The 14,685-nt window shown below is 36.0% G+C and overlaps 1 protein-coding gene across 1 annotated transcript in view; it reads left to right on the top strand.

Moving 5' to 3' along the window:
• LOC145680636 (LIM domain only protein 3-like) overlaps positions 1 to 14,685 on the top strand; it is a 176,627-nt gene that overhangs the window by 73,828 nt on the left and 88,114 nt on the right. Inside the window, exon 2 of the mRNA XM_081751329.1 lies at positions 4,604 to 4,691. Within this exon, the coding sequence (XP_081607455.1) occupies positions 4,609 to 4,691 (83 nt within the window). The 5' untranslated portion in view covers positions 4,604 to 4,608. The remainder of the gene's footprint in view (positions 1 to 4,603; positions 4,692 to 14,685) is intronic.

Raw genomic sequence — 14,685 nt, forward strand, 5'->3', positions numbered from 1 at the left:
TTTTTACATGAGATACCGTTATCACGACTCAATTATCTGCTTTCGATTTCGAGCAATTTTGAAAATCGTCATTTTTTTTCGCGTTTCTAAACGGCTGAAAACGGAAAGCCACTAGGTGATTTGTGATAACGGTACCTCACGCAATATAATATTGTCTAGGGCGCTCTTGTTCCACATTTCAATGATATTTTATCTATTTGAAGATATTACATAATTACTGTAAAATTAGCGGTATTTTAATTTCGCCGGGATGAGGCCTCTTAACAAGCTTAGTACGCATTATACATAGTACACAGGCTTTTGGCTACTGAGTTAGGGACCGTAAAACTTGGGGTTTGGTGGTTGGTGGGGATGTAGTTGCTACTTAGTGAAACGTGATAAAACCATCATACCTTCTATAGCATCATACCATATATACCATCATACTACATCCTAAAAATACGACCTTCTGTTTCTTTAGAAGGGATAGGATCGTACTCGACGAAAGAGCACAACACCCCCTTGTTGACTTTATAATACTTGGATGGTGTAAAAATGCTGGCAGGGGTACCATCAGACAAGGGCGCCGATTTCTCTGTAAATTTGGGAAGGGGGGCATTCAGATGCAAAAGGTATATATATATGAGGATTTTAAGACAAATTTCATTCAAATTATGCAAAATATTGTATATTCATAAATACAATAGGGGGGCCCACATGAACTTTGACGGAGCCTTCCCCGGCCCCCCAGGATCGGCGCCCTTGCCATCAGACTGCAAGATCGGAAAATGAACTTGATGGTTATTCAGAAGAGATTCCATGTTTACACCAAAACACTTGAAAAAAAAATGGTGGGAGGGGGAACCACAACACTCAAAACCTACAAGGTGAGTCGGAAACAACAAAAACAAGACAGGTATCACAGAAATCGAACCACGGTGCAACCACCACCATGAAACGTGACAAAACTAATTGATAACTAAAGTTGGAGGTTACTCCACCACTGGTCGCTAAGACTATACCAATTAATTTAACTGAGGCTAAATGAAAGAACACTGTAAATCCAACCGATTTAATCCAACCGATTTAAAGTTAAGTCCAAATGAAATTAAATTAACACCTTTCTAATAGAACTCGGTAGCAATTGTAATGAATGGGAAAGGTAATTGGTATTGCAACTAAAAATTCGATCTCACCGAAGACGAAAATGTCCAAATTGATTTACATGGAATCCTTTAACACACACATGGATGTGCACTGCTTCAAAACTAGAATCCAAGTGCCAAGAACCAATTGCATTCAATAGTTTTGTTCTCGATTCGTGTGTGACGTCAGATGGAAACGTCGGACGATTTTTCCACGCGTAGTTAAAAGTCACCGTGGAATATTCCAAACCACCAAATCAACTTGCCCTCTTTGTCCTGATGATCATTAATACTCATGTCCTTAACTCCAAGAGGACATGACCAATCATTCTTCAGTATAAAGCAGGAAACTTACCACAAACAACCAAGGTGGAAGGAATTCCATGCGTTGCAGTTCTTGAAAGCTGGACATTTCGGCATCCTATAAAATCTGTGTGGTTGACTTTCGAAGAGGCATTACGAAACATGACTTGTGAAACACACGAGCAAAGAACAACACCATTGAACATATAGAAATTAAAACGTAAATTTAACTGAAAAACAATTAAGCTGAATTGTGCGGAACTGAGTAAATAAATAAAAGTTGCAGTAAAGTGAAGCAAAGGTAAAGGTAAGGAGAGTTGCTGGCCAAGGTTTATTATCATAATTTTACAACTAATTGAAATCTTTCAATTTCCGATATACAATAAGCAGATAATAAGTCTTGGCTAACAAAGATGAAGGTTAATGTTTTTTCCTATGGTGACGTCCCAGGGACAACGGTCTCACAAGCGATTATGAACTGAAGTGGTTGTCAACAAGTGTATAGCAACTAAGTCTTTCATGTGTAGCAAGACTCCCATTAATTAAGATGAATAAAATTTGAAGTTAGAAACACTTGTCCCAAGGTCTAGGCAGACTAGTATAGAACATTAGAAAAAAAAATCCAATCCGAACTTGGCATGGTGGTAGAAAATGACGAACTTCGATGCATATAAAATTTTATGATGTGTAGGTCTTTGGTTCTCGAATTATGAAAAAACAAAGGGATTTGGACTTAGTCAAGTTTTTACCCACCCACCCCCACCTGCAAATAAAAAAAAGTATTTAAACGGTATTTAGGAGAAAAATACATTATCTAATCTTGAACAAAACTTGGCATGGTTGCAGACTCTGACGAGTCCGATTTAAATACGCGTATGAAATATTATTATGTGCAGGGTTTTGCAGGGGCGCTTACTCCCTCCCAAAGGACATGGGGCGCAACCTCCCAAATTCACCATTCTTCTCCCCCCAAATGTACCTTTCTCACCCCAAAATTTACAATTCTCTAGTTTAATTGTACCATTTTTATTGAAAGAGTTTCTCCTCCCAAATGCAGTATATTTCCATAGACACAACATTCATCCTAAAAACCCGCCTGTATACATCCCTGATCTTTTGGTTTCCAAGTTATAGGCCATCAGAATTGGCTTGTAAAAATTTTGTCAAGCCAATGAAAGATGAACTTATTCCGCAATAAGAAAGTTTATTACTAATGCTAATACTAAATTTATTTTACATTTTTTTTTAACGTTCAAATAACATTGGTATTGTCAGTTTTACAAAAAGAATAAATATTTTGTTTCCAAAGAAGAAACTACATGTTTACAAATTGTCATAACTTTATTTTCTATAGCTTGAACTGTAATAAACTATGGTTGAAGTAATACAAAACTTCCGAAACAAGTAATTCTCTGTAAAGCTCACAATTTACTGCAAGTTTGTTTACAAACAGGTTCTATAATAAAATATCGTGATATTCTCCCACTAAAAAAATATATATTAAAAAACTTCTTTCTAATAAACAGAAATCGTAACTGGTTTTCACAACGAAGAAAATGTGAGGAATAGTGCAATTTTATAAGTCGTTAACTTGTTTAAGAGCAAAATTTAATGTTTGACATGAAAATTTGATATACCCTTTCTCATCATTTTTCTTTAATTGTTAACTATAAATATTATCGTCTTTTTATAATAAAATAATGTTTTATTATGTTGAAAAATTTTCAAAATATACAAATTAATTTGTACAGTCACATAACTTTCTTTACTGACAACTAGCAATGGTCATGGATAATATAAATCAGATAGTAAAACGAAGTCAAATTTCATATCACGGTCTGCCATGATGACCTGGAAGTATAAAGTTTATACTTGTTTTACCCTGAATATCAACAAATACCAAAACTATGATTTTGTTTGAGATTTTTCCATGTGTAAAACTACATGGACGTAGGCAAGCAGTAAACCTTAAATATTGTATTACGTTCCTATATATTACACTGGACATAAGTTTCCTCATACATAAACTTTGCGTTTGTTGCAATTTCATGGTGGATAAAATTCTCCAGATTACGTGTTCAAATGCGTTTAATGCTGTTTTTTGCTCATATATGTAATTTATTAACTAGAGCACCCGTTTTCACTCAGTAACTCACGAAAGGTATAAAACTGTCTGGTTTCTGTCTCAGAAAACTACTCAGAGTTGGTTTAAGTTGGAGTTCACTGGAGTCCTGTTATTCACTCTTTCCCATCAAAGTCACCTGTAAATGGACTTCCCAGGCATAAGTAAATACAAATATTCATACATATATACGAAAGATAGAGTATTGTTATAATGGAAGCCCAGTATAATTTGGTGGATATTGATATTATATTATTTATTATGCGTCCTTTACATACGAGGCAATATTAGTATGGGCGTCTCATTTAATGCTTACTTAATAGATATCACGATAGATTGTTTATGTCAGTGCATGTTACTTTGCACTTGTATTCTGATTGGTTGGTTTAGTTTAGTGTCCCTTTCTAGCACTCAAGCTATATGGGGCCTAGACCTACAGTTAGAGGTGGAGTCCGAACCACTGTAATGGGTTCAATTTTTTTAAGGCTCTTCCATTAGGAATCTAACCTGAGTCTCATCTTCTTTATGTTATGGTGGGGACCGCGGTGGCTCAATGGTTGCCCTCCACGCTGGTCTAGTTCGATTCCCGGTGGGAGAGCCTTTGTAATTTTAACTGTCCTCGATGTTTCTGTGTTCGTGTCTCTGTCGTTCCACGTGATTGAAAAAAAGTCATGTAAACGAGTAAAGCAAGTAAAATTAAGAAATAAGTAGTTACTGAGACACATTCGGTGAGTCAGTTAAAAAAGTGGTAGAGCGTTCACCTCTGGTGCATGGGGTCCCGGGTTCAGACCCTGCTCCCGCCAAGTGAACCTTGTGGTGGACAAACACGGGGTTCTCCTGTTTCCTCCCTTTTTCTTCATTCCACCATTTCATTCATTTCTCATCATCAGCGTCTCCTTTAGCCTAACCGGCATAAGTGTGGGACGTAAAACTCAAAGATTTCATTTTTTCCTTTTGTTATGGATTAAATAATTATATTCCAGTCAATTTCCTATTGCTACGCTACAGTCATGCAATTAGATCTAAATTTTTCTTTGTCTTTCTTTTTTTTTAGGCACAATGACGATGGACGTGAAGGCTGAAACCCAGAAAAATAGTTCGCCACAAGAGTGCGCTGGGTGCGGCAAGAAAATAACAGAAAGGTATAGTTGACAGTTTTTATTTTTTCATTTTTTAATTTTCCTATGATTTATAAATTGACGCTATTTATGTGGAAAAATTTGCTTGGCGTTGAAAGCAACTCTCTTCAACTTGGAGATGTGTATCTTGAGTTTAACACTGGATCCAAACTATATTTTTGAGCCGCAGTGGCTCAGTGGTAGAGAGTTCACATCTGATGCATGGGGTCCTAGGTTCGATTCCATCTCGCGCCAAGTGAGCTTTGTAGTGGACAAACACCGTGTGCGTGAGTTTTCTCGGGGTTCTTCCGTTTTCTCCCACTTTCTTCATTGCACCATTTCACTCCTTTCTCATAATCGCCATATCCTTTAGCCTATACGGCATAAACGTGGGACGTAAAACTTAAAGATTTCATTTCATTTCATTGTCGAAACCACATTTCTATCGCGAATTATGGTGCATTGGTTAAAGTTAGAAAGAAGGAGAATAATTTACTTTCCGGGGTCCGGACTTTACTAGTCACCCTATATAGATAATATGCATATCAATCGATTCAGAGTAACGAAAGAAATCAATTGACACCGGAAGAGGAGTACACATCTTTCAAAATGTCAATTATAGTTTTTCACTTTATCATAACATTCGGATCAGGGATGGACTGGTTAACATTGGGCCCATACTGGTAGACTAAAATGAGAGCCCATTATATTAATATGTTTAAAAATCTATTTGACATTTTTCATAGGCTTTATCAATTATCAGTTTATCTTTTAATCTACCTAGTCTTCCGTTGCAAGCGCTGCTATCGGCTGAAGTTATCTACCCACTTTCAAAAAATATGTACGGCGTCCCCCAGTTCTTAAAAAATACAATGGGCAAAGATAACAGGGGGACGGAGTTACGTCATGTCGCTACCTTCCGTCCCCTACCTTTTCAGTTCCACTTTTGCTCCTGCGTGGGTGTGAGCTTTAGTTAGCATTTTTCCCACGGACCAAGACATTTTGGCAGCACTATAATAATAATTTGCAATAATAATAATAATAATTACTTGTACAGTATACGCATGTTTACAATTATGGTAATAATTTTTAGTACAATTTGATACTCCTATTTCTCTAACAAGAAGTTATTACTTTTATGTATAAGAAGGTAATGATTCATCGCAAACGATAGGTTATATTACCTTAGCAGAAAGAAGTTCTTCGAAGGGTAGGGGCAAATACTTTATTCTGATGAAAATATACTTGGAATATCACAAATAATTTTTACTACATTATGATTTATGATTTGGTATTACAAAAAATAAGCTTATGATTTAGTTTTGTAAAAAGAAGCTAATGGGAAGTTAAGATTGCACAATTTAGAGATCAGCATAAATCAGCATAAGTGTTAAGGGTCTTCACTACTGCGAAGTTAAACTACCGCTAATTTTAGAGTTTATCTGTAATATCCTCAAAACAAATAAAAATATCCGAAAAGCAGAAACGTAGTGTACTAAACAATATGACTTTGCGTGTGATACCGTTATCACAACTCATCTATCTGCTTTCGATTTGCAACTGTAGATAGATTTAACAGTTTTTGCGGGTTCTGTAAATAGGGGCATACCAAAAGCAGGTAGGGGAATTGTAGTAAAGGTATCACATACAGAATTGAATTGTCTAGTTCACTACGTTTCTGCTTTTCGAATATTTGTATTAGTTTTGAAGATATTACACAAAAACTCTAAAATTAGCGGTAGTTTAATTTCGCTGTAGTGAAGATCCTTAAGTTCTTTTAGCAGTTACTGCAACGCTTGCTGATTCTTGTACCGCTAGCAAACAGTTAAGTTAATTTGCCTATTAAAATTAGGCAATCTTTGGATGTTAAAATTATATAAGTAAATCGTCCAAAGACATATATACACTATAAACACACACACACACAAGGAAAAAAAGAAAGAAAAAGAAAAAATAGAACATGTTGGCTATTATACTGAATTAGTCGAATGGGCCAAATGTAATCACGTTCATTTCTTTCGTAGAGTATGACAGCGCCAAATAACTGACGTTGTTTTGGGTCGGTTGCAGCTTTTCATAGTTTACGCCTTCGTAGGGTTTACGTTAATCTTACCAAACACTGCTATTATAAATATTGTAACAACACAAGAACACCTGTCTCCCACGACCAACAAAACGTAACTGGTTGCTATCAGAATTACCGTGTTTTACGGCCTATAAGACGCACTTTTTCTTCGAAAAATTGCCTCCAAAATTCAGGTGTGTCTCATACTTGAAGTTAATATAAAAATGTTCAGTATTTGATTTAAAATTTCCGCCAGTCCTAAAAATGGCCATATATATTCCATGTCACGGAAAACCTATCTCTATTTGGCAACATTGGATTCAACTGGGAGCGGCAGTACACTGATGCAACGAACATGAGTTGCGGGGATTCACAAGCTTGCTAACACTGCCTTCCTCCCGCCCCGTTATCTAATAATAAAAATATTACGGTATTTTTTAAAAAATGCTTAAAAATTACAGTGTGTCTTATAGCCCGTAAAATACGGTAAAATTTTTTTTGCTCTTTGACGTTTAAAAAAGTGAGAACTCAAGCATCAACTAGAAAGAAATGTTTAATTAAAACATCACCAGTTCCTGAATAGAACATTTTAATACGACAAAATAATTGAAGGGGTGGATTTCAAAAGAGCCTAAGTCAATTTTTGTCAATTTTCAAATATTGGTTCTATTAACTTCTATTTCAGCATCTCCGTATATTGAACAGGGTTTCATGCCAAAACTCCATAAGTCAAATTAATTGTAGGCAAAAGAAAACCAATGTTGTTTTCCAAAAATGTCCTTAGTCAGCGTTATTTTCTGACTCATCCCTAAAAACACTTATAAAACTCTTGCTATAGATGATTATTTCACGGTTATTTTACGAAAAGTAGGCAATTACAAGTTTGTTTTTATGTAGATTACTTTTCTTTTACAGTAATAGAATGATGGAAACACAGACAAAATATTCGTCCCCCTAAAAAAACTGACTTTTTTTGACTTAGACTCTTTTGGAACTGAGCACTTCAATCATTTATCATGTTTTGAAGGAAATAATTATATATAGTTAAATATAATATAATTAAATATAGAAAAGAAAGGGTAGATTTGTCACTTCTGTTTCGAGGAACCTCAGGTTTGGTTCCAGAAAATATGGATTTATAATAGACTTTTTTTTTTTTTAACGGAAGAGAGGAAACTGTCTCATTTATTTCATGTTATTTCAATTATTGATATGCTAAGTTTGATATTTATGTTAATAATAGGGTGCTAGAAAGATATCACAATGCTATCAGGATGGATCAGGAATATTTCAATAATAATGAAAAAAGTCAATAAATCTTTAATTCCAATATTTTTTTTTTTTTTTGTTTTTGTTTGCAAAGTTCATTTTAACAGAATTTAATCATCTCAGCATGTACATTTATAACTTGATGATAACCAGCAATATATTGATATATTTCAGCTATTATTTATAATAATAATAATAATAATTAGATAGCCCCTATCAGTGTAATTTGTAATTAGCTGAAAGGTTTTTAATTATGCGTCTAGTACACATAATATAATAAATTTATTCAAACCATCCTATGAGAGAATTATGTCTGTTGTTGTCTGTCCTCTTTACAATACGCATATACTCGTATGTACTATGTATTATATAAACAAACTCTTCATCCTACATACATACATTCATATTTGCGAGCTTTGTATTTTTTTTTCAGAAAAGAAAGAAAATGTAGGGGGAAAAAAGTACTTTTTTTGTTGACAGCTGAATATCACATCAGCATCCCCACCGAAACCATCACTTATAGCACCCTGTCCAGTGACTGTTTGTCAAGCATCGGCCAACTAACGCATGACAGAGAAAGAGCATTAAAAGCCATTAAAACTCTCCCCCTTGTTGAGCAGCACTTGGGTTTGTTGTGTGCTTGCGTCGCCATTTGTAGTTCACTATTACCAACTCAAGAAGAAAAACGCTAAAGACCTTTAAATAACGTGGCTATTTCACTTAAAAAATGAAAAAAATGAAAAAAATGAAATGAAATCTTTGGGATTTACGTCCCACGGTTATGCTGGTTAGGCTAAAGGAGACGGTGATTATGAGTAATGAATGAAATGGTGGAATGAAGAAAATCGGAGGAAACGGGAGAACCCCGAGGAAAAACACGCACACGGTGTTTGTCCACCACAAAGTTCAATTGGCGGGGGCTGGGATCGAACCCGGGACCCCAAGCACCAGAGGTGAACGCTCTACCACTGAGCAACCGCGGCCCCTCCACCTAAAATATGGGTTCGTATATTTGCTCAATATTATGATTAGTATCAAATCTGTTTTAAAACGTAAGAGCAAGAGGTTTGACCCTTGGCCGTGATATGTTGATGATTCATTTCCGTTCATTAAGTTATTCTATTAGTTTAGATAAAGGGTTCTTGACCTGTGGTACTGATACCACTGGTGATACGCGAGTCTCTGCTCGGTGGTACATACGACTTATGGTGGTACGCCAGTGGAAAAGGTTCAGAACTCCTGGTTTATGTAGTAGAACCATCTACCTTCCTCATGGATGAAAGTTCTGGCTTTGTATCTGATGGAGCGGACTTCGATTTCCTGTTAGGCTTGATATAGGTCAAATCTGATGTAAAAACGTACGCCACTCCTCATATGTTCTTGATATTGGAAAAAGACAATAACTACAATGTAAGAACCACAGAATGACATAGTAAATGTCTCGGAGACTCATCTCAGGCAACGAAGGACTACTGCCTCTATATTAAAGAAAAATGAAAACAATCTTAAAGGAAATGTTTCCATAATCTTTTTATAAAAAAAATAATAAAATAAAAAAATAAAAAATAAAAAAATAAATAAAAGTAATTAAGACTTTTTAGCCATTTAATACATGTATTAGTATTTATATGTGCAAAATTTCACCTAATTCTATAATTTTGTGGGGACCCTTAATGCCTTCGTCTCGTGGCATTTGTGAGACCATATTACTGGATAGAAATAACAGAAGCATAAAAATTCGGACATTTTGATAGATTTTGCTATATTCAGTAGGCATCTGTTCAATATTTGTGTTTCTACAATACGCTGCAATAGATCATGCTGTGATATTTTCGGAGTTCCAACAAACACCACTACACTTCACAGAATATGCCACAGGATAAAATTTTGGGATACATTTTATAAAGTGAGTGTCTTTCGTTATCCGTTAAAATGCGGATTGAATTATTATTGCTATTTTCTTTGTAGAAGCATGCTAAAATTACCATGAAACACAAGTTTTGCTCTGCAGATTTTTGCATTGCAACCAGGGTCTACCAGAGCTTGACATCGTCTGGCGGGAAGCGGCATATTTGTACGACGCCTATTTCTGCGACTTCATTTGATTCCGCAGCGTAGATGTGTGCGCCTGCAATGTTGTAGCAAACGTCGCGTTTGGAGAGCCGAACGGCACGACATCTTTCCGGAATAATTTTACTTCTGTCTGCAGCGTCGTTGGTTGGACTGACGTTTAGCATCCGTTTCAGCACTAAGGATATATGAGACGTGGACCTACAGAACTGGTAAAATTCGAACCACGGTATTGCGTTCAAATTTCAAGTCTTTTCCAAAGGAGCACACGCGAGCCGCTAGACGAGCAATGGAGTGCAGCACGTAATGGCTACATCCGTGTGTACATATTTGGACATCACATCGTCGCACGGGACGTTATAATATGCGGCGTTATTAGTTTCCGTATCCTTTATACTCTGATACGCATTGATGGGTCTTCGACCACCAATGGTTCATTGAAGCCAGATGTGGTATTTTTATTGCAGACCCTACATACAGTTAATTTCTAATAGAATAACGTACAACTGTATGTACCATGGAACGTTCTACACTTACTGGACGTACATGATGTTCCACTGCTTCTTTAGCAGCGCGTCCATTTGATCTATCACTACTAATAATTGCACATCGCTTCGCACATTATAGACCTCCAGCTACATTTGATGAACTTGGACAACATACAAATCCCCAACTCTCAAGAAGATATTCAATATTTCATCTCTATGCCTTCTCATGCCACAGTAATTCTGGACGGGTATGATGAACCGGCACGCTATTGACCGCTGGTCTTTCTGCCAGGTATACACAGCGTTGTTCCGTCGCACAGAGCAATGTGATCATTTTATACTTGTATTTTAAGCTGTATATCTACCTGCTTCTCAAAATGCTACATAATTATGAAAATTAAATCTGTATAATTATAGGTAATAGGTATTGATCAGGAAATTTCTGTCAATGTGATGGAAGACCATAAACAGATTTACGATTTAACATTTTTGAATTGATGACAAAGAGTCCGTTCAATGGTCCTTCAATTAAAAGAACAAATAAAGGACGGTGCTATATCTGGGAAATATTGTAGGTATACCAAATTTTGGAGTAAAGGACAGTAAGTGCTTCACAAGTTACGTTGCTTACATGTGGTCTTTCGTTATCATGCAATAAAAATACATGCTTTTTGTTTTCGATTCATCTTTAAGATTCATGCTTTTTTTTTTTTTTTTTGATTTTTCGTTTTTAATTTTTCGTTCGCATGTTTCAGTTGATGTTTCAGTTGAGTTACATTAATCTCATTAATTGTTTGATCAGCTGATGCACAAAGCATTCTATTCAAACTACCGAACAAGAAACATAACAATATTTAGCTGTAATGAGGTTTCTTCATATAGACGGGTTAATGAAATACTCACTAATCATTGGTGGCGTTTATCCTACTTCTAAGTTGACTACATGTTAAGAGACGTGTCAAGGAATGTGTCCTTCTGCTGACGAGACAGCAATCTCGTGTCACTTTGTTAGGCACTGTCATCTTCAGCGGTACCATGACGTAATTATAATACATTATCTCCAGGTGAAGGAAGCTTGGATAAATAACTTTTTGCACTGATCTGCAATTGAAGAGCTCAATTCCAAAAGAGCCTGTCAAAAAAAGTCAGTTTCTCAGGAGACGATTTTTTGTGTGTGATTCCATCATTCTATTTCTGTGAAAGAAAAGTAATCTACATAGAAGAAAATTGTAATTGCCTATTTTTCGTAAGATAACGGTAAAATGATCATCTATAGCAAGAGTTATATAAGCGCTTTTAGGCATGAGTCAGAAAATAACTTCAGAGAATGCGGTTGACTAAGGACATTTTGGAAAACAACACTGTTTTCTTTTGCCTACAATTAATTTGATTTATGGAGTTTTGGCATGAAATCCAGTTTAATATACGGAGATGCTGAAATGGAACTTAATAGAACCAATATCTCAAAATTGACAAAAATTGACTTAGGCTCTTTTGGAATCCACTCCTTCAATTTCTGTGTTACATTTTCACACGCTTTGCAGTTGCATTTCTCAATAACTTGTTATCATTTCTGCACACTTTGCAGTTGTTTCTCAGTAACGACTTAATAACTTCTTGTTATTTTCACACGCTTTGCAGTTGCATCGTTTCCTACCTGTTTTGCCGAAAGCCTTAAGCTATGAAATTATCGCAAACGTGGGTAGTCTGTCATGTTCTGCGAAACAGGAATGTTGATATATTCTCTGAGCAATGAATCGAAAATGTAACTTTTCTGTGCCATTTTCTTTTCCGGGTTCTTCCTTTTGTCTACTGTACTGGGTTCTGGGAGAAAGATTTATTAGACCTCTATTATTTTTATTCTATTAAATTGTTAGTTAAAACAAATTTAAGTTAAAAATTATCAATAATAATAATATTTTTCCGGCCACGCCATTACAATGAGAATTAATATTATGGATTAGAAAAAGTATACATTTCATTCAGGTCCGTATCCAGGGAAGGTCTAGGAGGGGCCGCCCTCCCCCTAAATTTCGCTGCCCCCCCTAAAATTTTCACGGTAGGCTTGCAAATGCACTATAATATGGTGATGAACTATAAATGGTTGTATCGGGCCCCCCTAACTTCAGCCGGTCCCCCTACATTTTTGGGCTGGCTACCGGCCTGATTTCATTCACCTGTGATTAATTTTGTGCCCTTACAGAACCTTGAATTCCCAATTCTCGTGGCCGGTAATCATAAGAATATTTTAAACCACATAGTCCTTTTATCTTGTCAAGGAAGTTGCGAAATTATATTGAATAATAAAGCCATTATTTGTCCCCTCTCTTCTCTAGCGGTCTTAAATACAGTTAATAAGGAATAACAATTAATCAAAAGTGATTACCTACCTTTAATTTAAAAATTTTGTGGAAAAGAAAAAAGAAAAACATTTTCTGGACCTAACACTAAGTGGTGTTTTGTTCTCTCAATCAACCTAACCTTCCATGAAGATTGGCACCACCGCTCAAATCAAGCTACAAAAAAGTTAAACTTTGCTGGAAAAAATCACCTTCTGATTATAAATTCCCTAGTTTTCAGCCAAACAGGAATTCCTGATTCGACGAACATGGCCACCTGCCCAGATGTGCGATAATTTAGTAGTCAAAGGCATTCGGCGAAACAGAAAGACACTCAATAATCACTAAATAACTTCTTATCATTTTCACATGTTTTCCAATTGTATTTCTCAATAACCACTCAATAATTTTTGTTATCATTTCCACACGGTTTACAATTGTAGTTCTTAATAAACACTTAGTAATTTCTTGTTGTCATTTTCATATGTTTTGCAGTTGTATTTCTCAATAACCGGTTAACACCAACCTCTTGCCATCAATGAAGATATTCGCTGAATGTGGAGCGTCCTCTAGGTTTTTCTACTTCTTAGAATTTCCTGTACAACTTCTGGACTAGTTATTTACCCACAATATTAAATGGCAAATGGCCAATTTTCATGACACTGTACTGTTTAAATTCATGCAAAATACAAATACGTATAAGACTCTCCGGGGTGCTTAAATATGAATGCACTTATCCGGTAGATTTTATTAGCAGAGACGAAACTTACTAGTCCAACAGTTTTACTACTAACACCTGCTAATCTTGTGATTAATGTACGTTGTTTCATTGAAATTAAACATTACTTTTCAGCACCGAGGCTATATAATACAGGATTGGCTACTTCAAATGGTATCTGAATCAATACTAGGTATTCTGTCTGATGCTAATACTCTCATAGGGAACCGAACATGGTACCGCGCACAAACTTGTCTTGGTACTAGACACTTGGATCCGAATGGATAATTTAGGCGTGTTATGCGGTCCCGGGTTTGATTTCCGGTGGGGCCACTCGGTCGAAAAAGTGTACAACGCTTTTTCAGGCCAGCCACCCTGAATGCGGTTTTCCAGGATTTTCCTCATTCACACCAGGCGAATGCTGGGTTGCTACCTAACTTACAGGTCCCAGGCCGCTTCCTTCCTTCCCCAATCCTTTTTTTACTTTCATTTCCCCGGGTAGTGTGCTCGCCGAGGGACGTCATCCCTCAAAACGTGACGGGCTAAATGGCCATAGATGCCGAAAGCCCAGAAATATAAAATCCTAAAATATTTTATGCGTGTTATTTGCTGATTTGAGTATTTGAAGAATACATTCAATTCAATATGGTTATAACTTTCTGGTTACATCTATAAAGATGCCCTCTTTGTATCCTCTCTCTATTTTACGAAAACGTTATACTTTATAGTTAGGTGTTATAATAGAGAAGAAAAAGAAAAGGAAACAGAGAAGAAAAAGAAAAGGAAACAGAAAAGAAAAAGAAAAGGAAACTAATGTTAGGATATTACAATTGCAAAATAAAATTTGATTCCAGTTTGCAACACTTGGAAGCAACAAGAAATTGCTAAAAAGAAAGGCAGACCCATTTCACTTGGAAATGAACATACTTCAATATGTAGGACATACATACGTATATAATCTAAACCTATGCGAGAACAGTGCCAGAACCTGCCTCTATACTGTATGTGTGTGTGTTTGTGTAATAACAGGGACATTTTCGTTGTTAACATATGGGTGCAAAAATGGATG

This window comes from Thermobia domestica, chromosome 3, assembly GCF_964235325.1.
Source record: "Thermobia domestica chromosome 3, izTheDome1.hap1.1, whole genome shotgun sequence".
Classification (NCBI taxonomy): Eukaryota; Metazoa; Arthropoda; class Insecta; order Zygentoma; family Lepismatidae; genus Thermobia; species Thermobia domestica.